The sequence below is a fragment of the Grampus griseus genome, assembly GCF_964374135.1.
Source record: "Grampus griseus genome assembly, chromosome: 9".
Classification (NCBI taxonomy): Eukaryota; Metazoa; Chordata; class Mammalia; order Artiodactyla; family Delphinidae; genus Grampus; species Grampus griseus.
This window is the reverse complement of record NC_139003.1, coordinates 54,215,986-54,240,280: the sequence shown is the minus strand read 5'-3', so window position 1 is coordinate 54,240,280 and position 24,295 is coordinate 54,215,986. Positions and strand designations below refer to the sequence as shown.

The 24,295-nt window shown below is 38.0% G+C and overlaps 1 protein-coding gene across 1 annotated transcript in view; it reads right to left on the bottom strand.

Annotated features, from left to right (window-relative positions):
- The window catches only part of CDK14 (cyclin dependent kinase 14), a 583,384-nt gene that overhangs the window by 378,447 nt on the left and 180,642 nt on the right, over nt 1-24,295 (bottom strand). The window contains exon 5 of the mRNA XM_082661962.1: nt 3,394-3,473. Within this exon, the coding sequence (XP_082518088.1) occupies nt 3,394-3,473 (80 nt within the window). The remainder of the gene's footprint in view (nt 1-3,393; nt 3,474-24,295) is intronic.

Here is a 24,295-nt window from a genome sequence, read left to right as displayed (position 1 = left end):
GCTTTTGCTTCCACACATAAATAGCAGAAAAATAAGACTTATGAAAGGCAAGAGAGCAACAAATAACCAAAACTGCCCAGAGTTTCTTCTTCTTACTATTTGGTCATTTATCTCCGTTAAAAATCACTCGGAAGTCAAATTTTATTAGGAAAACGTAAAATATTTTATTCAAAGGAAAATACAATGTCTTGTTGTGATCAGTTCCTTCAGGCCTCAACAATTCTTGTACCATTCATCTCCAGAGCATTCAGAACTCTAAGTTTAAAGACTCCTTGGGAAATCAAAACCATAATGCAGAGGTAGATGGTTCCTGATGGCACAAACCAACTCCTGTGTTCCCATCATTAGGTGATGTTACAGATTGAATTGTGTCTCCCAAAATGCATATGTTGAAGTCCTAACTCCACCACCTCAGGATATGATGGTATTTGAAATCGAATTTTTTTCAGAGGTAATTAAGTGAGGTCATTGGACCCTAATCCAATATGACTGGTGTCCTTATAAGAAAAGGAAATTTGGACAAAGGCACAGAGAGAAGATGATGTGAAGACACAGGGAAAAGACAGCCATCTATTCACCAAGAAAGGCTTGAAACAAATCCTTTCTTCATGGCCATCAGAAGGTGGGCCCTGACACCTTGACCTCGGACTTCTAGCCTCCGGAACCATGAGATGCTGTTTGAGCCACTCAGTCTGTGGTACTGTGTTATGGCAGCCCTAGCAAACTAGCATGGTGATGAAAAACAGTCAGGATCAAAACCCAGCTTTCCAGACTCTAATATGAGGCTTTCTAACTCACTACACTGTCTTGCAATTTAGCGCTCTGTTTTCACTCAAAGTTCTCTCCCATAAAAATCTTACCACTTGTTCAACTTGTTAAAGACCATGTTAACATATACTGTTTATGCTGGCCTCTTGTGAGCTACACTTCCACATCACAGAAAGACATTTTTGTATAGATGTCTCATGAACTCAAGCCCCAATGTGTAAAACCCCAATCAACTACTCCACAAAGTTAGTATGGACACTGTTTTATAATCTAAGAAAGTCTAGGTCCAAGATTCAAGTCCTTGGACAAGTCATCTAACCTCTCTGAGCCTCAATTCCATATTAGTAATACGAATTCACAAACAATATAAATTCTACACCCCCCAAAAAAGAACCTTCAAAAGGCTAATGTGAAGGTTAAATTGGATAATAGCCCTTTCAAACTGCAAAGTATTAAAAGCAATTCTCCATGCAATCAAAAACTATTTCTCTCTCTGGCACCATTGTTTTTACTCATTCAAACTCAAAACCATTGATATTTCCCTCTCAAATTGCCTATAACTAATAATTCACCTAGGTTTGGCATTTCTTTCTCAGCAACATCATTTTTTGTCACTGCTTTCTAATAAATCCTCATGATTTCAAATCTGCACTGCTCTGAATGACTGATTTATCAGCTTCTGGCTTCCTCCTTATCTAATCTATATCACATCCTAATATCAGATTTATCCTCCTATACACTCAGCTCAAAAGTCTTCAGAGGCTCTCTAACCCACAGAACCAGGTCCCACCTACAGAGCCCTGCATTCTATGACACGACCCGACCCGCAGCCCCGGGGCCCGGCTCCTAAGCTTATCTCAAGGTTTACCATGTGCCCAAGGGCCTTGCCTCATACCCAGCCAGTATGAACAAACAGATCATCAAAAACTTTAATATAACCCTACTTGCTTCTTCCCTTGAGCTTCCCACTGATGGACCCAACTGTCAAAGCCGGATGCTCTAATATCATTAGGAACTTCCTCTTAACCTTGAATCTGGGAAGGCACCATTAACAAGGTTAGGCTGGTTAATTCTAGTGCACACCCCACATGCTAAGGAGCATGCCTGCTGCCCAGTATCATTTTCCTTCTGCTTCTCTCTTGGCCCAGCAACTCTTTGCCCCTCTCCTACTCTTTAACATTGAGGGTCTACCATAATCAAATTCACAGCTCAATGGGAACCCACTGCTCCATCTCAGCCAGTGGTTTCCAGTCCCATCAGACCAAATACAAATATTTTATTCCTGGAATAAACCTCACTTGAGAGTGATATATTATCATTTTTATATATTACTGGATTCAAGAGGAAATGCCAGGTAGGCAGAAGGATGTGTGAGAATGGAAACAAAGACAGGGTCTTAGCTAAAGAGAGGCATGTGTAGGTCATCATGTTATAGCTGCTATTTAATTCATGAATAAAATCACATGGGAAAGAGTGCTGATTAGAGAAAAGAAGGCCCCTTCCCTGTCCTAAAACTCCATAATATTTAGAGAAGGAGACAACACGAGAGAGAGAGAAAAGCTACCCAATTGGCAAATCTGGTGTTAGCTAAACAGGAATAATAGAAACTAAACTGAAGTGGTATGAAAAGGAGAATGAAAGGTGAGAAAGTGAAACAGAAAGTAGACTTCTTGGGAGTTCCCTGGTGGCCTAGTGGTTAGAATACCAGGCTTCCACTGCTGTGGTCCAGATTCAATCCCTGGTCAGGGAAACAAATCAGACCAGTGACAGACTACATTTAGTTCATCAATATCTTAACAATACTATTTAAGTAAATCTCTGTTATTTATCTTGCTGTGGATCAGCAGAAAAGTAACTGTGGTTCCTTCAATGCAAAAATAAACTGAAGTCTTATTTCAAGACTTGTACTTTTAAAAATGTAGTAGAGGTGAAGCTATTAATACTAAAATTTCTGAAAGTGAACTGAAAAGATCCCACTAATAAAAGAAGGTATTTCATTCTCTTGAAGTAGAGAAACTATGCAGGAAGTAATAAAGCAAAAGACAGAGCAATTTCATCGCATAAAAATTTTAAATTTATATGTATCAAATAACCGTTAAAAAGACTTTTTAGAAAAATGACAGAATGGAAGAAAATATTACAACATACATGATGCTGATATATAAAGAGCATCTATAAATCAGTAAGAAAAACCAATAGAAAATATATTAAAGAACAGGAACAAAAATCAAGAAAGAAGAAATACAAAAGACTAATAAGGTAGCATAATCCCCTCATTTTTAAGAACTTTCCTTAAAAGTCATGAATATAGAGTAACTCTAGATTAATATGTGCGTGGAGCTCTGCAAACAAAATCAGACATGTAAGATTCCTCAGTTAGTGACAGTCTCACCATCAATGCACAGCAGTTTTTTTTCTCCACACCTGAGTATATAGCAGGATAGTTTTATTTTATTTAACATGAATTGCTATGATCGTAAGAGGTACTGATTTTTAAATTTCAGTTTACACATTCCAATTAGAAATATAACTAAGAAACGCAGCATATTCAGAGGTGCATAATAGTTAAACAGCTATGGGCATCATGCAAACACAAAAGCAAAGATAACAAGAGAAAATCCCTACCTTCCCTGATAGCTGTGAAAGGTGTACCTTCTTCTTCTTGCAGCCTGATCACCTTCAGGGCTACCAACTTCCCATTTACCCTGGAGAAACAAAACAAAAGATGAGAAGCAAATCCGTGAAAATATGTTCCCGTTATGGTTCTAATTGTCTTCCTTACAATTTATATTTTATGCATTTTTGCACTGAAAATGTCAGGACTCAATTATGCCACCACAACAAGATTAATTTCAGTAAGGCTGGGAATCCTGTATCATCATCATAAATATTCACACTTTAAATATTCACATTTTAAATATTCGCACTTGCATAGTCCAAGATTTAACTGAAGTTTTCTGTGATTCACTCTATGTTCTTTCCAAAATGAAACTAGTGCTTAACAAAAACACCATGTTCGATCAATTATTCACAGATTAATTAAAACTCAAGTCGTCAAAATAACACCCTCCCTTTGTTTCTCCAATAGCGCCTCTGTTTCTTTTGCTGAAATGTCTTTATCTTCAGTCTTAAGTTGAAGTCATTCAATCCCCAAGGACGGAAACCTGACACTTAGTCTTCTTCCTTCTCTCTTCCCTCTTCTTTCTCTGTCTGTCTCTGTCTGTCTCTCTCTCAACATCACCCATTCCTCCCTTTTTCACTATTCTTTTTTTACTAGAGCCTCCTAAAATTACATTAGTCTGACTGTGTTTTATAATGCAGTATATCATCAAAATAAAAGTTAAGAATATTTTAATATTACAAAATTACACAAGACCTATCCAAAGCAGATGTTTCTTCTAGACACATTCCAAATGTGTATCAGCTCTAATTAAAAGTAAGATTACGCTAGGCAGATAACTTTTTATCCAATCTATGCTGTTAATAAAATAAGGACATGATTATCTATATTGGTCTTCTAGTTGACTGCTCTACTTTCTACCTTGACTAGGCTTACCAACATACTTCCTTAATTAAAATAAGTAAAAGAAACACAAAGCATTTAATGAAAAGTAAATTTCCCCGCCACACCCAGTTCCCACCCTCTGAGGTCACCACTTACCTCAGAGAGGTAACTTAGCTTAACATATATACTTAACACACACACACACACAAATGGTAATATGGCATACAGGGTACAGTGTATATTATTTTTATCACTCGATATACTTTGGTGACTTCCTCATAAATTCATAGAAAATTGTCTCTTGCTTTTCAAAGACCACAGGGTGTTCCTTTGTATGAGTGTAGTATGCTTAATTTAACGCCAGTCCTCTACTGATAGGCATTTAGCAGGTTCCCAATTTTTGGCCATAAAACAATGATATAATAAATATTCTTGGACATAATTTCATCCATGTAAAAATACATCTGTAAGACAAATTCCTAAAAGTAAAATGTGGATGGACCTAGAGTCTGTCATACAGAGTGAAGTGAGTCAGAAAGAGAAAAACAAATATCGTATGCTAACACATATATATGGAATCTAAAAACAAAAAAAAAAGGTCACGAAGAACCTAGGGGCAGGACAGGAATAAAGTCGCAGACCTACTAGAGAATGGACTTGAGGACACGAGGAGGAGGAAGGGTAAGCTGGGACGAAGTGAGAGAGTAGCATGTACATATATACACTACCAAATATAAAATAGATAGCTAGTGGAAAGCAGCCGCATAGCACAGGGAGATCAGCTCAGTGCTTTGTGACCACCTAGAGGGGTGGGATAGGGACGGTGGGAGGGAGGGAGACACAAGAGGGAAGAGATATGGGGATATATGTATATGTATAGCTGATTCACTTTGTTATCAAGTAGAAACTAACACACCATTGTAAAGCAATTATACTCCAATAAAGATGTTGGGAAAAAAAAAAAAAAGTAGGGTGTGGACAGGCAAAAAAAAAAAAATGTGTATCTCTAAATTCTAACTCTGATGACACTGAGAAATTATCCTACGTACAGGCTGTACCAATTTATACAACCTATAGAGGATAGGAGCTCCTGTTTCCCCTTTACCAGTATATACTATGTTATCAACCATTGATTTTGCCAATCTGATAGGTGAAAAATGGTTTCTTACTGCAATTTAAATTGCAACCAAAAATCTTTAGAGGCTATGGAATAAGCAAAGGAGAGCTCGTGTGGCCCAGAGAATCCAGTGCCTGAGTCTGAAATAAAGAATTTGAATGTCTCTTTGTAAAGAACTGCAACCAATTGGTCTGTTTTCGATTAAAAAAAAAAAAAAAAAAAACTGCCACAGGCACAAAGGTCAAGGGAATCATCACAGCTCAACCATCCTAGTGGTATCCCTCATCAAACGGATTGTTGAAATATAGTATTGGTTACAGTAGTCAAAGGACATCCAGTTATAACGCTCCACAATGTGCCGTCTCCTCAAGGCTAGGAGTCATGTTTATTTTCCCTTGTGTCTCTCAGCTGGGAGGACAGGCCTGCCGCTTTTCTGCTCTGCAACTCTCCTCTCCGGAGTACATCACCTTGATTTTCTTCTAATCCTGATTATGCTCTAGGTACCCAGGTGCAAGCAAAAAATTAATATTCACATGGGGTTCAACTGGTGAGTGTGACTTGTGCTGGCCATTTTGCCCTTTATGACTAAGGGAGGCCTCTGGCAGGGCTTGGGGCTGGGATGCAGTCAGTACTCACATCTGCACAGATTTTCTCAGCCCAGCTGAGCTCGTCACTGGCTCCCTGAGGAGGCAGGAACTGATTCCAGAAACTGCTTGGAATTTTGCCTTCATTTATCGATATTCTCCCCTCACCCATAAAAAACACATACAAACTTCTTCCCACAAAGCTTTTCCCTTTCCCTTGAGATCACTGGCTTGCACATACCGTGAACTGAATTCTAGAATACAGGAATTTGTGATTTTGGAAGGCTATCTGCTTAAAACACACTCTGAAACCATGAAACTATGAGTCCCCTGTAATACACTGAAAAGAGAAGAGCCTTTAATTGAACCAGCACTCATGCTTTAAATGCAACTAGAGAAGGAATACCTTTAAGCAATCTCGTAGGCTAGTGTGCATTATTTTTGTGGTGAAAAAAATTTTGAACATATTTACTATGATAAACTGCATAAAAGAATAAGATCCAAGTTAATGGGATCCTGATTCTGAAGCACAACTCTCCGTGAGTTAAAACCTCCAACTATCAATTTCTTATAGTTACGATAATCACAGCAGTTAAAGGCATTTAGATTTTATGTATTACATCATATGAAACTAAAAAATTCCTTAAAATTTATACTAGATTATTAGCTCCAGGAGAATACAGAAAAGGAACTCTTTTTCTGTTTTGTTAACTGTTACATGCCCAATGCCTAAAACTGTCTGGCACAGAGTAGACTCTCAAAATACTTTTTTTTTTTTTTTTTTGCGGTACGTGGGCCTCTCACTGTTGTGGCCTCTCCCGTTGAGGAGCACAGGCTCCGGACGCACAGGCTCAGTGGCCATGGTTCACGGGCCTAGCCGCTCCGTGGTATGTGGGATCTTCCCGGACCGGGGCACGAACCCATGTCCCCTGCATCGGCAAGCAGACTCTCAACCACTGCGCCACCAGGGAAGCCCTCAAAATACTTTATTGACTGAATATTAATAATGTTAATATACTGATATTTCTTTCCTCATACCTATAAGTATCTCAAGAATAAAGTATAAAATTATTATTTTCAATAATTTCAAAAATATAAAATTTATAAAAAGATTTCAATATCTTCTTTCATGTTTATTTGTTTTCTTTTTTCAAATTAAAGGTTCAGTCTCTTTGTTTTTTTTTTTTGTTTTGTTTTTTTGTTTTTTTTTTTTTTTTTTTTTTTTTTTTTGCGGTATGTGGGCCTCTCACTGTTGTGGCCTCTCCCGTTGCGGAGCGCAGGCTCCGGACGCGCAGGCTCAATGGCCATGGCTCACGGGGCAGCCGCTCCGCGACATGTGGGATCTTCCCAGACCGGGGCACGAACCCGTGTCCCCTGCATCGGCAGGCGGACTCTCAACCACTGCGCCACCAGGGAAGCCCCAGTCTCTTTGTTTTTGATGATGCATGAAGATATAGAAAGTTTTCATTTCCTTAAGATTTTAGAATTTATAGAATGCTTTGTTAATTAACCTTTTTCACCCAACAGACATGTTTCAGAACCCTCACTATCTTTAATAATCTGAGCCCAGACTAGTAACCAGTATTTCCCTCTTCTCCAACTGCTTCATTGGTTTCCCATTAAGAACCATATTGATTATCAAATAGCCTCTAATCTAAGAGTCATTGTGACTCTCTTTTCTTAATTAGTTTTTCTCTACATGTCTAGACACTCACCAACTACTGAATCCCTCAGTTATAAAGTCTAGAAAAAACATAAGTCACTGGCTCCACTTTTGGAAAAGGTACCTTTTGAAAAAATAACATTACACATTTTCTAATATTCTACCTTTGGGGCATATTTTTTTTAACTTTAGTACCGACTGAAACACTTCAAATTCTAAGTGACGAACTCTAACAAAATGTCATTTTTTTAGAGATATCAAAAGAAGATACCTATTATTCTATGAAAAAATAAACATGGTATCTAATAACTACCTTGTATGGTTTAAACTATTTTATTAAGTATTCAAAACACATACTTCAAACATTGAAGTTCTTTAGAATAATTACAAAATTCAAATTGAATCAATAAATTAGAGCTGTTTACAGGAAAACACTGAAGATTTCTCTTTAACAGTTTTATTAATTAAATCAAAGGCTAATAAATAGAAGGTAATCAAGGCTTGATTGGCAATGGAAATATTAATTCAGGTAAATAATATAGCAAAAAAAATGCTTTCAATTGTGTTAATATCACCACAGAACTTTCTATTGGAGATATTGCCAGGTTTGTGTCTAGTTATTCTAAGCTACCTAGGGAGCTGTTTTAATTTCAGAGATTCTTTACTATTTTCTAATTCTTCCAACCACTGCCTTCCCCAGCGTGTCCTCACTGTGAAGCTCACTTCAGGCCCAAGGACAAGTGACACTGCTTTAGTCCGCATGTCACACAGGAACAGCTGTCAACTGCATCAGGAGGAAAAGCCAGGGGAACATCCGAGCACAGAGCTATCCACGCACAGACATGGAGAGGCTGGCTGTCCTGGCAAAGCCACACTAGAGTGGATCCAGCTTTCAAACCGGTCCTAACCACAGATCCAAATCTCTGCCAACTTCAGAAATTCTGTCCACAAATCTATGTGCCCTAAGTTTGTAAATAATAAAATGATCTTGTGTGGATTACGCACGATCGAGAAGTTTTGAATAAGGAGCACAGCCTACTCATTTTTTCATGCATTTGTTACTTTAACATTTTGTGAACCCTATAAAGGAAAACTCGCCACTTAGGGTAAACTTGTCCGGCTCAAAAGACGATGCACAAAGAGAATTTCCTTACAGACAGTCCTCAAAGGAAAGCCTAAAGGTTTTCTATCACATTAGTTACCTCAAATTCATAAGATAACTTAGTACAATAAAACAAAATAACAAATATTATCTAGGTCATCTTTGAAAATACTGTTCATGTGCTTACACCTAGAAGAAATTACGTGTAGAGGACATAAAGGAAATTAAGGCAATACACCTAAAAGAAATTTAATATACTCTGGTAAATTTAATATATTCTGCCTCTCTCTTCCATTATGATTTTGTCTCAAGAGAAACTGCTATGGAAAACAATACTGAGTGCAGGGAGATACAATGGTTTTGTTTCCTTACTGTATTGGTTTAGAAGCAATACAAGGAAATGTAGTTACTACTGAGGGAGTGACAATGGCAAGGCGGAGTACGTCAAGGACAATATTTTGAGCTGAACTTATGAATTTTTGGCAAAGTCATTAAAAACATTTTAAAGGTTTTACCATTAGTGCTTCTTTTATTAATTCCCTCTTAGGACACTGTTGGAACGCTGACTATACTGTCTCACATACACACTTCAAAAATTAAAAACAACTAAATATTCATGGCCTTGCTATTTCCACCTAAATTCAATTTATATTCAGGTATAAATGAGAAATCATCTCAATACTATTTAACCTCTGATATTCTGAAATATTCTAAAAGTGTTATCTACAATACTTTATTCTGGAAAAGTAAATTTAGAATTTCAAGGTAACTTGTCAGTAATCACACCTCACCCTAATTTTTTTTTTTTTGCGGTACGCGGGTCTCTCACTGTTGTGGCCTCTCCTGTTGTGGAGCACAGGCTCCGGACGCGCAGGCTCAGCGGCCATGGCTCACGGGCCCTGCCACTCCGTGGCATGTGGGATCTTCCCGGACCAGGGCACGAACCTGCGTCTCCTGCATTGGCAGGCGGACTCTCAACCACTACGCCACCAGGGAAGGCCTCACCCTAATCTTTATCAATATAATGCAGAGAGAAGAGGAAAAAGACTAATGCCATTTCTGTTAAATTAATTTCTTTAAAAAAAAATCCAAAGATTTATAAGAGAATAGCATAATGGCTACTTATTAGGATGTGATTAATAATGCAAAAAGTCTAATGATTTAATGTACTGAGAAAAAGGGTGTGCTCAACCAACAATTATTATGAGTTTGTACATTTGACAAAATATTGATAATGATGTTTTATTAAATGTAAAACCTCATAATACTTTGAAACATAAAATTAGAGGAATATATATTGTTCATGGGAGAAAATAAAATAATTACATTTCAATAATTTAAAACTTGTACCTTTCCAAAAATAAAATCTGTCAATAAAGGATTTGAGAGTCGTATTACCTTAAAAAGTAGAAGTAACCTCAGTGATCATTCAAGCTCCTGAACAGACAAAAAAATCCTGACTGGCTTGATTGTCTTTGTCCTCCCACTCCCTGGAGCAAAGTAGCTCCTCAAGACTTTGGTGGAACTCAACCCCTCTAAAATACCCAAATTACTTAGTCCTTTTTTACGCTGAGCCAAAATTTGCTTCCTGTAACTTCTACTCTCTGATTCCAGGTCTGAGTCCACCAAGACTAAACTAAATGCTCTTCCACAAGACAGCCCTGTCCTTAATTAAGTTTTAATATCCTGCCTCCTAGTCAACAAATACTAATTGAGAGACTGTGATTTTGTGCTTGGCATAAAGAATAAACAACCCAGACATGGTCCCTGCACTTAAGTCTCACCGAGGAGACAGACGTAAAACATATAACTACAAAGACGGCTGACATACACCAAAGGGAGACAGGAGGTGCTCGCTCTTCAAACACGGGACAATTTAAGCATCACTAAACTAATACCTGTGATTGAAAGGAATTAAATATGTTTAAATCAATAAGTTTATAATGAGACTTTAAAAGAAACTCATGAGTCACATTTGGAGAGTACTACGGAACCATCTCATTAGTTTAAAAACTGTTAAAGAGAATATGTCAAGCATTTACCTTCCCTTTTCATATACTTTCGCATACACTGTACCTCAGTGTAAACAGATAGTTCATAAGTGAAGCTTCCCTGCATAGATGCACTGCATGTAACAAATGAAGAGGGAATGAGAGAATTTGAGTATCACCATTAATGTTTCCTAAAGTCACAAAAAGAAGCTACCAGATATTATGTGCCCCCTGATGGAAGCATTCATCCCCCTCAATGGAATCAATCCAACTGGAATCTGACCACATCCAAATCTAACTACTTATTTCAAGGAGATAAGGGAACAAGTTAAATAACACCATTGGGATATAATCAGAAAACTCCAGACTACAGGAAACCATAGGGAAATGAACCTGTTTCTTCAACAAATGAATTTCAAGAAAAAAAGGAGGGGAGAACCCATAGATTAAAAGAGAGAGATGAACTAATGGCAATTAATTGCAATGTATGGACCCAATTTTATCTTGATTCCAACAAAGTTTAACACTGACTATATATTTGATGATAAAGAAATCGTTAATTTTTTTACATGTGATAATGGCATTATGGTTCGGTGTTTTAAAATAGAGGCCTTATCTGTTAAAGAAAAAATTATAAAATGAAATAATATGATGTTTGGGGTTTGCTTCAAAATAATTGGAAGGAATGAATACAGATGAAACAAGATTAGACACAGGTTGTCAGTGTTGGAAACTGATGGGGGTTTATCAAAACTCCATAAGAAGTTCTTTAAAAATTAAAAAACATACCCAATACAAGTTGGGATAAATGCAATGAAGGAAAATCACAGCATGCCATAAAAAAGATAAAGAATCTATTTTAATGATACTAATGAACTTATTTACAAAACAGAAATAGACTCACAGACACAGAAAACAAACTTATGGTTACCAAAGGGGAAGCGGGGGTGGACAGGGATAAATTAGGAGTTTGGCATTAACATATACACACTACTATGTATAAAATAGATAACCAACAAGGACCTACTGTATAACACAGGGAAATATATTCAATATCTTATAATAACCTATAATGGAAAAGAATCTGAAAAAGAATATATATACGTGTGTACAACTGAATATCTTTGCTGTACACCCGAAACATTGTAAGTCAACTATACTTCAATTAAAAAAAAAAAAGAAGAACCTATTTTAGATTAGACAGGGAAGGATTCTCTGAAAATGTGACATTTAAGCTGAAACAAGAAATATAGAAGAGTAAGCAAAGAACATTCCAGGCAGATGGAACAACCTGTACAAAAGCCCAGGGGCAGAGAACACAATGTGTTAAACAAAGCTATAAGAAAGAAAGAGTGGCTGGAGCTTGTTGACCGGCAGGGGGTAGGAGAGGGGGACGTGCAGAGAGGGACAGGAGAGCCAGATCATGCAGGCCCTTAAGGGCCACAGAAAGGACTGATTTAAAAAAAAATCACCGGGAAATCTTAAGAAAGGGGATAATATGATTAAATTGTGTGTCTGCAGCTCCCTCACTATCGTGTAGAGAACAGCCTGAAGGAGCACAATAGTGGGAGCAGGGAGGGCGGTCAGGCAGCTACTACAGTGGTCCAGGGGAAAGATGGTGGTCACAAAGTACCAGGGTATTGGTAAGAGCAATGGGGAAAAGGAAAACAATATTCTGAAGACAGAATCAAGAGACTCAGGATAAACTGAATTGGGCATAGGGCAAGTGGTAAAGGATGACTCCAAACGTCCTGACTTTAGTTTCTGTGTGGATGGAGGCACGTGTACTGACTCAAGGGAAACTAAAGAAGAAGAGATTTAGACAGAGAATCAAGAGTCCTATTTGGGAGGATCTTAGTCTAGACATAGAAGTTTAGGCTAGACATAAAAACTTGTGAGCCATTTGGAGGACTTCAAGGGAAGCAATAACTTCAAGAGAGAGCCAATTTTCTGTTAAAGCGGAAGTAAACACTCCGAAGAAAGTCGAACACACGTAAGCATTTGTAAATCAGAAAACAGTATTCTAGATCTAGATCTAGACAACATAAAAAGAGCCTGAAGGACATGGGGACAGGACAGAGTAGGAGATACAGTGCGAAATACGGGGGTGAGGTCTGAAAGATAATAAACCACCAGGGCGTTTTATACCATGCCTGTGGTAAACAGTGGTGGGAGGCAGAGGAGCTTCCATCCTGACAGCCTCTGGAAGCAGGTAGAGTAGGGACTGCTGTTTTGGCTGCCCTTTGCGTGCATCAGGCAAGGCCTGGAGCTGGCACCTGCCTCTGTGGCTGCACAGAAACCAAGGTACAGGTTCTCACCCCTGACTACATTTTTAAATCAACTGGAAAGCTTTAAAACATACCCATGCCTGGCTCCACCCCTGATTTAGTTGGTGCAGTGTGGGGTCCTAGCATCCGTATTTTTTAAAAACATCCTGAGTGACTGTAAAGTGTAACCAGGGTTGAGAACCACTGTGTTCAATAAGCCTTCAGGTTCCGACACCACGTGCTCGTTGTCTTTCTTCCTTTGTCTGGTCTCTCCAACACTGAAGTCTCCTTTTTCTCGGTAAACGTTCAAATTTTTTCAACTATTTTGAGCGCCCTCACAGTCCTAGTTGCAAGCCTTTGGTAAGTCGGGGCTGATTAACCCCTTGTGAAATGTGCTTGCCAAGGTGTACACACTACCAGATGTGGTCTGATAAGTGCTGAGTGGACTGGGAGACTGCCCTGCCCCATTCCAGAAACTCGACTGGTACTCATTTGGCCTCATCATGTATTCGCCTGTGATCAGCACAAAACACTATTAACTCATGGATCTTGCCAACAATTAAAACCCCTGAGTTTTCTTCATGGGCCCCGCAATCACACCATCTCTAACTTGCCCTAGGCCTAATAATTCACTTTTTAAACATAATTTCAGGAGTTTGATTTATTCCTAATAAGATTCCAACTTGTCAGCAGCAACCAACTGCTCAAACCTCTCCTGTCTAAATTCTAATCTTGTTTTTGAGAAGCACTGGCTAACTATCCTTCTGTGTGTCCTTCTCTGAGGTAGGATAGAAACACTGAACAGGATGAGGTCCAGGGCAGTGCTCTTGGACACCACACTCTTGACACATACCCCATCCACCTTTGGGGGACGTGGTTTCATTGACTGTCTTCTCTTTCTCTCTCTTTTCCCCCCTCCCTCCTTCCCTTTTCACTTTCAAACTCTCTAATTCAGCCCTTCCTCTCCACAGACCTCTGTCCCAAACCACTGCACTGACCTTCTGCCTCTATCATTGGACTGTGCTGGAAAATCTGCATGTGGCACACAGTTAGAGCTCCATGGTGAAATGAGTCAACCCTTTACCATGTAACAGAGGTACTAAGAAACCCTACCACTCTTACCAACCTGTTTTAAATCCACCACCAGAAACAGCGTATCACTCAACTGTCGATGGCTCTCTTACCTACCAGAACATAATCAGAACATTTACCCATGTTTGAAAAACAAGCAGATACCCAGCATCTACAGTGTTTCAGTTCACTAGCTTAACAATCTCATCAGAAAGAGGAATTAAGGTTATTTAGGTATGACATAATTTTTTTATGAACTCCTAGATCATTATTTTTCTTCCTATTTTGATTTACTCAGAAATAATCTGAGTGATAATCTGTCCTAAAATTTTCCACTGGAGGAGGGGAAATGAGAAAGGCATGCAGGGAGGAAGCCACACCATTTCCATCTTCTTCTGTGAACATCTGGACATCTCAAGGCTGCTAATGTCTCTACAATTTTTCATAGTTTCTCAAAGATGACTAACAATTATGGGACAATCTCAACTCCCAATTTCTTTAAAGGTCTGTGAAACAGTCGTCTCAGGTCTTAAATCAGAACTCCTTAGAAAAACATAGTACTGTCAGACTTCCTAAGACATTTGATAATTTAATTCGCTCCTATATTTGCTTTGCACTTCAGTGCTTAAAGCAAACTCTCCTTGGTAGCAATGATGTAAGCAAAACAGAAGGTAATTTGTACTGGTTTCTACCCCAATAGCATCTTTTGTGTGTAAACTTCAACCTAAGCTTTTCCTGAGTTACTGATGCTTCTTCTCCTTCCCTCACTCAGCTGGATTGTACTGTGGTTATCTGGTCCGATATCTGTTTGCATTTGAGAGACTTTTATCATCCATGTTCATACATTAACCTTCCAGAGTTTTAGGGCAAGGGGTTGTACACGTGTCAGTATTCTTCTGGAATACCTCCAGTTACAAGGAACCATTCTGGGGAGAGCAAAAAGTCACATGCATACAGCCCTTGAGGAGATTACCAGCCAAAGAAGAAATGAGATAGTATCAAACAACTAAAATGCATAATAAACAAAGGTAAGTTTCTTTAAAAAAAAATAATAATAAGCAAAGTTATCAAAGACAAAGAATGGAAGAATTGTTAACTTATCAAGAAAAGGCAGGAAGCACAGAAAAGATGCCCAGGACACCCATAGATGTAAAGGTGGTTGGTTATACTACCCCTAAAATTACCAGAGAAGAGCCGTATTTATTTGATGAGATGGGAGAGTTTCGTAAAAAGTAAGTAGGGCTTCCCTGCTGGCACAGTGGTTGAGAGTCTGCCTGCCGATGCAGGGGACACAGGTTCGCGCCCCGGTCCGAGAAGATCCCACATGCCGCAGAGCGGCTGGGCCCGTGAGCCATGGCTGCTGAGCCTGCGCGTCTGAAGCCTGTGAAGCCTGTGCTCCGCAACGGGAGAGGCCACAACAGTGAGAGGCCCGCGTACCACAAAAAAAAAAGTAAGTAATTGTAGCTTATTATGAGAAGTTTTTAGAGATTGATTTTTCACACATAGTGAGATTTGAAGCTTCCTGTATTAGTTAGTTCTATAAGTTTTCAGCTGTAACATACAACAATTCATATCCCTAAACATACATCTCTATACACTCATATGCACTGAGAACTAGGAATTAAAGGATAGTGTGAAGGTAACGAAAAAGAAGTAGGAGAGTTTTTTTGTGTTGTTTTTCTCTAGTCCCATTTTCAAGCACACTTGTGTGGGGAAACATATTACTGAGGTCTTTGGAAAGGCTGCATTTTATATTTCTAGAGAAATCAAATGTTCTACTTCTGAGGTCAAGTTGCCACTTCAAATAGACTTTTATCTTCAGTAGCTTTTTTTTCCCATAGAAAATGCTTCAAACAAGCAGAAAAGAAATGGATATACTTCTTGATGATATTATCATTTTTCCCTATCTTGGATTACCTATTATCTTCTGGGTAATTCTTATGTGCTATATCTTATACTACATCCAAAAATAAAAATAATTCACAATTCTCTGTTTTAAAAGTCTAACTACAGCACCACAATCACAGTGAGTCATTACATGAGCTGGGATTAAAGAAAAGAGGATGAAGTCCGACGCTCAACCTTACAGCATTTCAAGCTTCCTGGTTCAAAGGTATGTTTAAAGCATGATGTTCCCATTTCTCTAGCAGAGTTGTAAATGTTCCCCTTCCTCTAGTAGAGACATACATATTCAGCATCATGAGAGAGAGGTCAAGCTTCCACTCTCAGGAAAAAAGCATCTCCAAATAAGTTAATTGAGATGCACCAAAAAGCATGCCACTGATTCACCAAGAGACTTTGAAGAGTCCCCAAATACTCACTGCCAAGTAATGTTAACCACAGAGATCTTGCATTTTCCATTCAAACACAGCCTCACAAAATCAAGTGAAGTTTGGAACAGCAGGATAAAACAAAGCAGCCCAGGAGAGCCATTAAGGTAGGGGTATTCAGAGTTCAAACCATTCTCAACCCATTCTCCCATTCTAATAAAGATGCACGCACGCGCGCACACACACACACACACACACCCCACACACACCTCCAGTTTATGTTACAAACAGGATAGCAAGCTACCGTTTTCTTTTTTCATTTGGCTGCAATGGCCCATGAAGAATCAACAAAGAAAATTATTATAAATACACAGCAGCTTGGTTAAAGGACTAGGGGACTTATATCAAGTCATAAGGATTATGAGCGACTTTAATTTGCTCCAATTAAAATATATTACTTTCATAATTATAGAACATATGTCATTGTTAAATACCTTTTAAATGAAACTTTAAGATAATATCAAGCAAAGCCAAATGTATCTAGTTTGATTTGTCTTTTATGACAAAAAGGACTGGAGAAAAATGCTATAGCATCATGAATTACCTAAAAGACTATACTCCAAAAATAAAAGTGACACACTAAGGTGGACTGCTTTATATGCAAGCAGAGTGTCAAACTAAAAAATGATTCGATTAACTATAAAGTTGAAAACAATCGACCTACACATGTTGAAGAGCAGGGTTTATATTAACTCATATATAAGTAAAGAGCTGATTACATAAAGAACGACCTTTACAAAAATCATATATAATTGGTATGATAAGACCTATGCTAGTATTACTTCCAAACCCTAGCAACAGAGCCAGAGTACAAATTAGTCAGTCTGATTTGGAGTAAGATGACTTTATATACAGCCAATAAGTTTAAGATCAAGACAGCTGTCTTTAATTCAAAACTAGCACTCATGTTAAATAGCCCTACTGTTAAAGCACCTATAGTGTGGCAGGCCTTCAACAAGGACTTGAGATCACTACAGCACCTCTGTGTGGTAGATACTATGGCTATCTCCACTTTACGAAGAATCTGAGGCACAGTTCTAAATCACACAGCTAGAAGCAGTAGATCCACAGTTTGGTCCTAGGAGACTGGGCTTCACAGCCATACTCATAAATTCTCTGTGGAGTAGCAATAATTAAAGTGTGAACCACAGAAGAAAGGTGTGTGGTTCACACCCTCCTATTTCCCCTTCATTCAAAAGAGGCACTCTGCTTATACCAGACACTTGTGATCAAATTACTTACTCTCAAAGCAATGTCATTCTTCTTCGCGTTTTCTAATAATGTTTTATAAAACTCAAAATAAATCAATATATTTTAGAATGGCATTAATAAGTCTTAACCTAATTATAAAAGTAATGCATGCTTATGGCAGAATAGTTGGAAAATACAGAAAAAAAATTATTTTAAATAAAGTTTTTTATTTTATTTATTTATTTATGGCTGCATTGGGTCTTTGTTGCTGTGCACGGGCTCTCTCTAGTTGCAGCGAACGGGGGCTACTCTTTGTTGCGGTGCACGGGTTTCTCATTGCACTGCCTTCTCTTGCTGCGGTGCACCGGCTCTAGGCGTGCGGGCTTCAGTAGTTGTAGCACACAGGCTCAGTAGCTGTGGCTTGTGGGCTCTAGAGCGCAGGCTCAGTAGTTGTGGCTCATGGGCTTAGTTGCTCTGCGGCATGTAGGATCTTCCCAGACCAGGGATCAAACCCATGTCCCCTGCCGTGGCAGGCGGATTCTTAACCACTGTGCCACCAGGGAAGTCCCAGAAAAATTTTTACATCAACAATAATCCTACTATTCAGTGATAAATTCTTCAACATATGTATGTATCTTCTAGACTTTTTTCCTATGTGTAGATTTTTATAAATGGTATCCTACCATATTTGGTCATCTACTTTTTTGTTATGGTTTAATAATATATCTTTTTACTGGATGGGCTGAGAAAAGAACCCAGGAAGCCTCAAGTTCAAACAAGCTCACACTTTCCTTTTAAGGAAAATGGCCCCAGGACTTCTTTATTTCATAAAATCTCATGACTCTTGTATTTTGATTTATTGGTGAAAGCAACCCTGCTAGCCAAGCAATAGAGGCCTGAATGTGGAGACAGTATATGGGGTTGACAGCCACAGGGGGCAGAGGTGGGGCGGCCAGCAGGGCCTATGGGGCACAGGATCTCTGAGTCGCCCTGGCCGGAATTCAGTCTTCTGGGAGTGCTGCAACCCAGTGACAGGAAACAATCACTCAAATCATCTCCAGGATAGACACTCTAGCAGATTTTACTCTATGAACCCAGATATATAACCTTACACTCAGAAAAACTGAAACCCATGATAATCAAATGTATAGCTGAAGAAAGAACTTCATATGTCCTGACTACAAATCTCTATTCCCAAGGGCCATATGTCAAAGTATCTTCTCACACTTAAAGGGCCTGATGAGAGCATTCCTAAACATTTTCCCCAATCATTACATAGTTAACGTTTGTTAAGTATCTATTAATAGCACTGTAACAGGTGCTGAAGAATAAGTTATATACATACGATAATATGTTACATACATATGAGGTAAAGGAGATATCAAGCAAGGCAGTAGCTGAATTAGGAAAAAGAAGAAAAAAAATATTCTGACATTTGTTAAAACAGTAAGATTTTATTCAAGACTATTGCAACAGTGGAGACAGATATAGGGCTCAACTCTGAATACCACAAGAACAAGTGGGGATTTATAGCCAAGTAGCAGGTTAGGGGATCATTGGTGGATGGAAAATTACTAAGAAGAGACATCACAGGTAGGGGATTCATGCTAAACTCACCTAACAAGATTCCTGCTGCATACAGGCCAGAGCCATCAGATATCAAGGACGGGGGGATTTTCTCTAAATTGACTTAGCAGGATTCTTGCTAAAACTGGGTTATGCAAGCCTGGCAAAGGACAGGGGTGGAGGGGTGGGGGTGAGGCAAAGTCAGGGCCTAGTCAAGAAGAGGGCTTAGAGGAGTATAACTGAAGTTTATTCAAAGAGAGTATCTTGTCAGAAGCCAGGGAAGTTTCATAATATGAGTGGGACTTGAAGATGGGATAGGATGTGGACATGTAGAAAGGGGAGGCAAGCTAGTTACACAGAGGGATCTATCATAAACAGAGGTGCAGAAGGGGTGGGGACAGGCACATTTAAAGTACAGAGAGTAGAAACTAGGGAAGCAGTAGGACATAAGGAAAGAAAAGTAGACTCGAGAGGGATTTTGATGCCAGGTCCACTACAAAATTGATCCAATAAAGTAATTAGATATTTGATCTTGTTAGACACCAATATTTTCATTACCTGCCTACATTTTTTTTAGGGTAGAGCTTTGAATGAAGCAAAAGCTAATATGTCAACAACGTTCTTTTGAAGCTAAACATACATTTTTATTCCTAATCAACAAAGGTAAATTAACTGAGCTTATAAGTCTACTAACTATAGCTCCATGATATAAGCAGATTAAAGCAGACTATAAAGTGAATATATTTACAAATATAAATTAAAACACTAAAAATTAATAAATTTCCAGGATTTACATATTATAGTTACATATATATATATAACTATAAAATATTTGGTGGCAAATCTTTACTGCAATGACAAAGAAAGCTGAATACACAATTTGTTAAATCCAATTATGCTACTTCCAGGGCTTTCCAAGCAATAACATGTGTGTTTAACACATCAAACAGGACATTAGCATCATTTTTTCTACAGAGCAATTTGTTTTGCTAGGTTTAGGGGTACAAAGTAAGGAAAACTGACAAGGTCTTAAAAGGCTATTCCGTCATGCTAAGGCTCGGCCACCAAATCTAGTTCCAAGAAATCTAATTTCTACTCAGTGAGACGACATAATTTAGCCATTTTGGGGAGAAACCATGTTTCATGGCTTTAGTGGAGTCTGGCTTCAATAACTGCACGCATGAATGAATGAAGTCAACTATCTCAAACAAGGACTAAACAAGTAACAGCTAGAGATAGGACAGATTACATCAGCTCTCCCTGACAGAACAATTTCTGGAACTACTAAGAAATCCCCAAACTCAGCTTTCCTAAATGTCTCTCCTTTGTGTTATCAATCTTCTCAGTCCTTATAGAAAGCCATCTGAAATGATTTTCATTTAAGATCAAGGTGAGTGTTTGAGGGTAAAGTCCCTGACTTCAGGGGAAACATACACTCAAAAGCAATTAAATATTTGCTGGGTTTTCACCTAAAATGAGGGATGAATGCAACTGCCATGACTCTTTTCCAACTGAAGCAGATGGGAAATCATCAGTAGTCATCCAATTGAAGAACTCTTCCATAACAGCACCTTATTTACAAATCCTAGCCCAGAACATAAAAGAGACTTTAGCTAGTGTAACATGTTACCTTAAAGTGAGTTTAAAAAATCGTATGTCTGTAAATTGGGTAAATTAAATACATACACCTAAATCTTTCTGTCAAAAAGCTGCAGATATTTCTTCACTTGCAACTATCATTTTCCTCTTTTCTAAGATTTATACTCTTTTCTTCTTTAAAAAAATAGAATGTAGCTATATAAAAAATGCAAGTAAAATGGACCCTAGAAAACTAATGTCCTGTGTCCATGGTAGATAAACAACTTGGTCTGGTTATAACCCACAGGATTGCCTTTCCTTTTTTCTTTGTTTTTAAATACTCAAATATTTAAAGAAAAATTTTTCTTCTTTTTAACCATGATCTTAAAAATCCAGACCACTAATTAGTCAGCTGGACTCAGTTTATGAACTTCAGAAAGTGAGAGAACATAATTAATCATGTATCAGGTAAGCATTCAATCATTATGCTCATAGCTTACTCATTTTGAGTGACTAAGGAGAAAATATGACCAAATTATATGAGACTTGAAAAAACAGGGAGATTTACTCATTTTGGATATACGGAATGACTCCAACTCTGAAGTACAGTAAGAAAGTGACAGATGAGAAATGGAGACATCCATGTTTTCAGCGCAGCATGTTACTACTCAGGGGTATAAACTTACACCCATCTTTCAACCTGTCAACTCAACTTTCTCCAACTTTCAAAGACAATCTCTGCTACCTCTTTGTATTTTCTTTTTCATATATATACACATATATGAATATCTGTATATTCATATGCTATGTGAATATATATAATACAAAGGAAAGGTTTTGAAAAGTAGAAAGGGAAATAAAACTATACAGGCTGATTAAGTAGCTACTGACATTGTCTCTACATAGAAATCTGGCCATGTCAGCTTCAATAATTGCATTTGTGATGAACCATCATCCACATAACCATACTTATTAGACAAAATAACCTTAACTACAGTTGTTCTCTCCAGGTCTTATTAATTAAACAAGCCTTTTTTAACAGATGGGTCAACGGTAAATTACCTGAGGTCGTGTCAACCATCACAAAAATCATTTAAAATTAATGAAGTCATCTGAAAGTTTGTGTGAGTAAATACATACAAACAATATAAAGGAACCTGCTTAGATACAAATCCATAAGGAAGTGACTAAATATAAGAAAAAGGACCATGAAAATTTGACAAGACTGTCAAAGGACAAAACAGGTAGAAAGAATCATTTTCTCCTCTTAATTCAACGTTGAATGCTTAACTGAATTTAAAACTGGTGCCGGGAGTATACTTTGGATGGGGGCACAAGGGTACCGAGTTTCTGATTTACTAAAAAACCCATCTGAAAGCATTTTATTTTGTTAAGGTACAATTCTTACTATAATATTAGTTCCTCCATTATTTATGAGAAGGATCAAGGGGTTGTAAATATACTGGCAGATCAGGAATTACGTTTGCCATATGAACAGAATAAAAGAAGTAGTAAGAGAAATGGGTACCATCAAATCTTGAGCTGAGGTCCGCAATGAAAAGGTAGCAATGGCAACAGTGTTGTTTCATTAGCTACGTAGGACCCTGGAAAGAATCTAAAAAAGAGTGGATATATATGTATGTATAAGTGATTCACTGTGCTGAAAGTAACACAACACTGTAAATCAACTATACTCCAATAAAAAAATTTTTTAATTAGCCAGACTCTTCAAGAAAAAAAGGGAGAAGACTCAAATCAACAGAATTAGAAATGAAAAAGGAGAAGTAACAACTGACACTGCAGATATACAAAAGATCATGAGAGATTACTACAAGCAACTCTATGCCAATAAAATGGACAACCTGGAAGAAGTGGACAAATTCTTAGAAATGCACAACCTGCCAAAACTGAATCAGGAAGAAATAGAAAATATGAACAGACCAATCACAAGCACTGAAATTGAAACTGTGATTAAAAATCTTCCAACAAACAAAAGCCCAGGACCAGATGGCTTCACAGGCAATTTCTATCAAACATTTAGAGAAGAGCTAACACCTATCCTTCTCAAACTCTTCCAAAATATAGCAGAGGGAGGAAAACTCCCAAACTCATTCTATGAGGCCACCAACACCCTGATACCAAACCCAGAAAAGGATGTCACAAAGAAAGAAAACTACAGGCCAATATCACTGATGAACATAGATGCAAAAATCCTCAAAAAAATACTAGCAAACAGAATCCAACAGCACATTAAACTGATCATACACCATGATCAAGTGGGGTTTATTCCAGGAATGCAAGGATTCTTCAATATACGCAAATCAATCAATGTGATACACCACATTAACAAATTGAAGGAGAAAAACCATATGATCAACTCAATAGATGCAGAGAAAGCTTTTGACAAAATTCAACACCCATGTATGATAAAAACCCTGCAGAAAGTAGGCATAGAGGGAACTTTCCTAACATAATAAAGGCCATATATGACAAAGCCACAGCCAACATCGTCCTCAACGGTGAAAAACTGAAAGCATTTCCACTAAGATCAGGAACAAGACAAGGTTGCCCACTCTCACCACTCTTATTCAACACAGTTTTGGAAGTTTTAGCCACAGCAATCAGAGAAGAAAAGGAAATAAAAGGAATCCAAATCGGAAAAGAAGACGTAAAGCTGTCACTGTTTGCAGATGACATGATACTATACATAGAGAATCCTAAAGATGCTACCAGAAAACTACTAGAACTAATCACTGAATTTGGTAAAGTAGCAGGATACAAAATTAATGCACAGAAATCTCTGGCATTCCTATACACTAATGATGAAAAATCTGAAAGTGAAATCAAGAAAACACTCCCATTTACCATTGCAACAAAAAGAATAAGATACTAGGAATAAACCTACCTAAGGAGACAAAAGACCTGTATGCAGAAAATTATAAGACACTGATGAAAGAAATTAAAGATGATACAAATAGATGGAGAGATATACCATGTTCTTGGATTGGAAGAATCAACATTGTGAAAATGACTCTACTACCCAAAGCAATCTACAGATTCAATGCAATCCCTATCAAACTACCACTGGCATTTTTCACAGAACTAGAACAAAAAATCTCACAATTTGTATGGAAACACAAAAGACCCCGAATAGCCAAAGGAATCTTGAGAACGAAAACAGAGCTGGAGGAATCAGGCTCCCTGACTTCAGAGTATACTACAAAGCTACAGTAATCAAGACAGTATGGTACTGGCACAAAAACAGAAAGATAGATCAATGCAACAGGATAGAAAGCCCAGAGATAAACCCACGCACATATGGTCACCTTATCTTTGATCAAGGAGGCAAGAATGTACAGTGGAGAAAGGACAGCCTCTTCAATAAGTGGTGCTGGGAAAACTGGACAGGTACATGTAAAAGTATGAAATTAGATCACTCCCTAACACCATACACAAAAATAAGCTCAAAATGGATTAAAAACCTAAATGTAAGGCCAGACACTCTAAAACTCTTAGAGGAAAACATAGGCAGAACACTCTATGACATAAATCACAGCAAGAT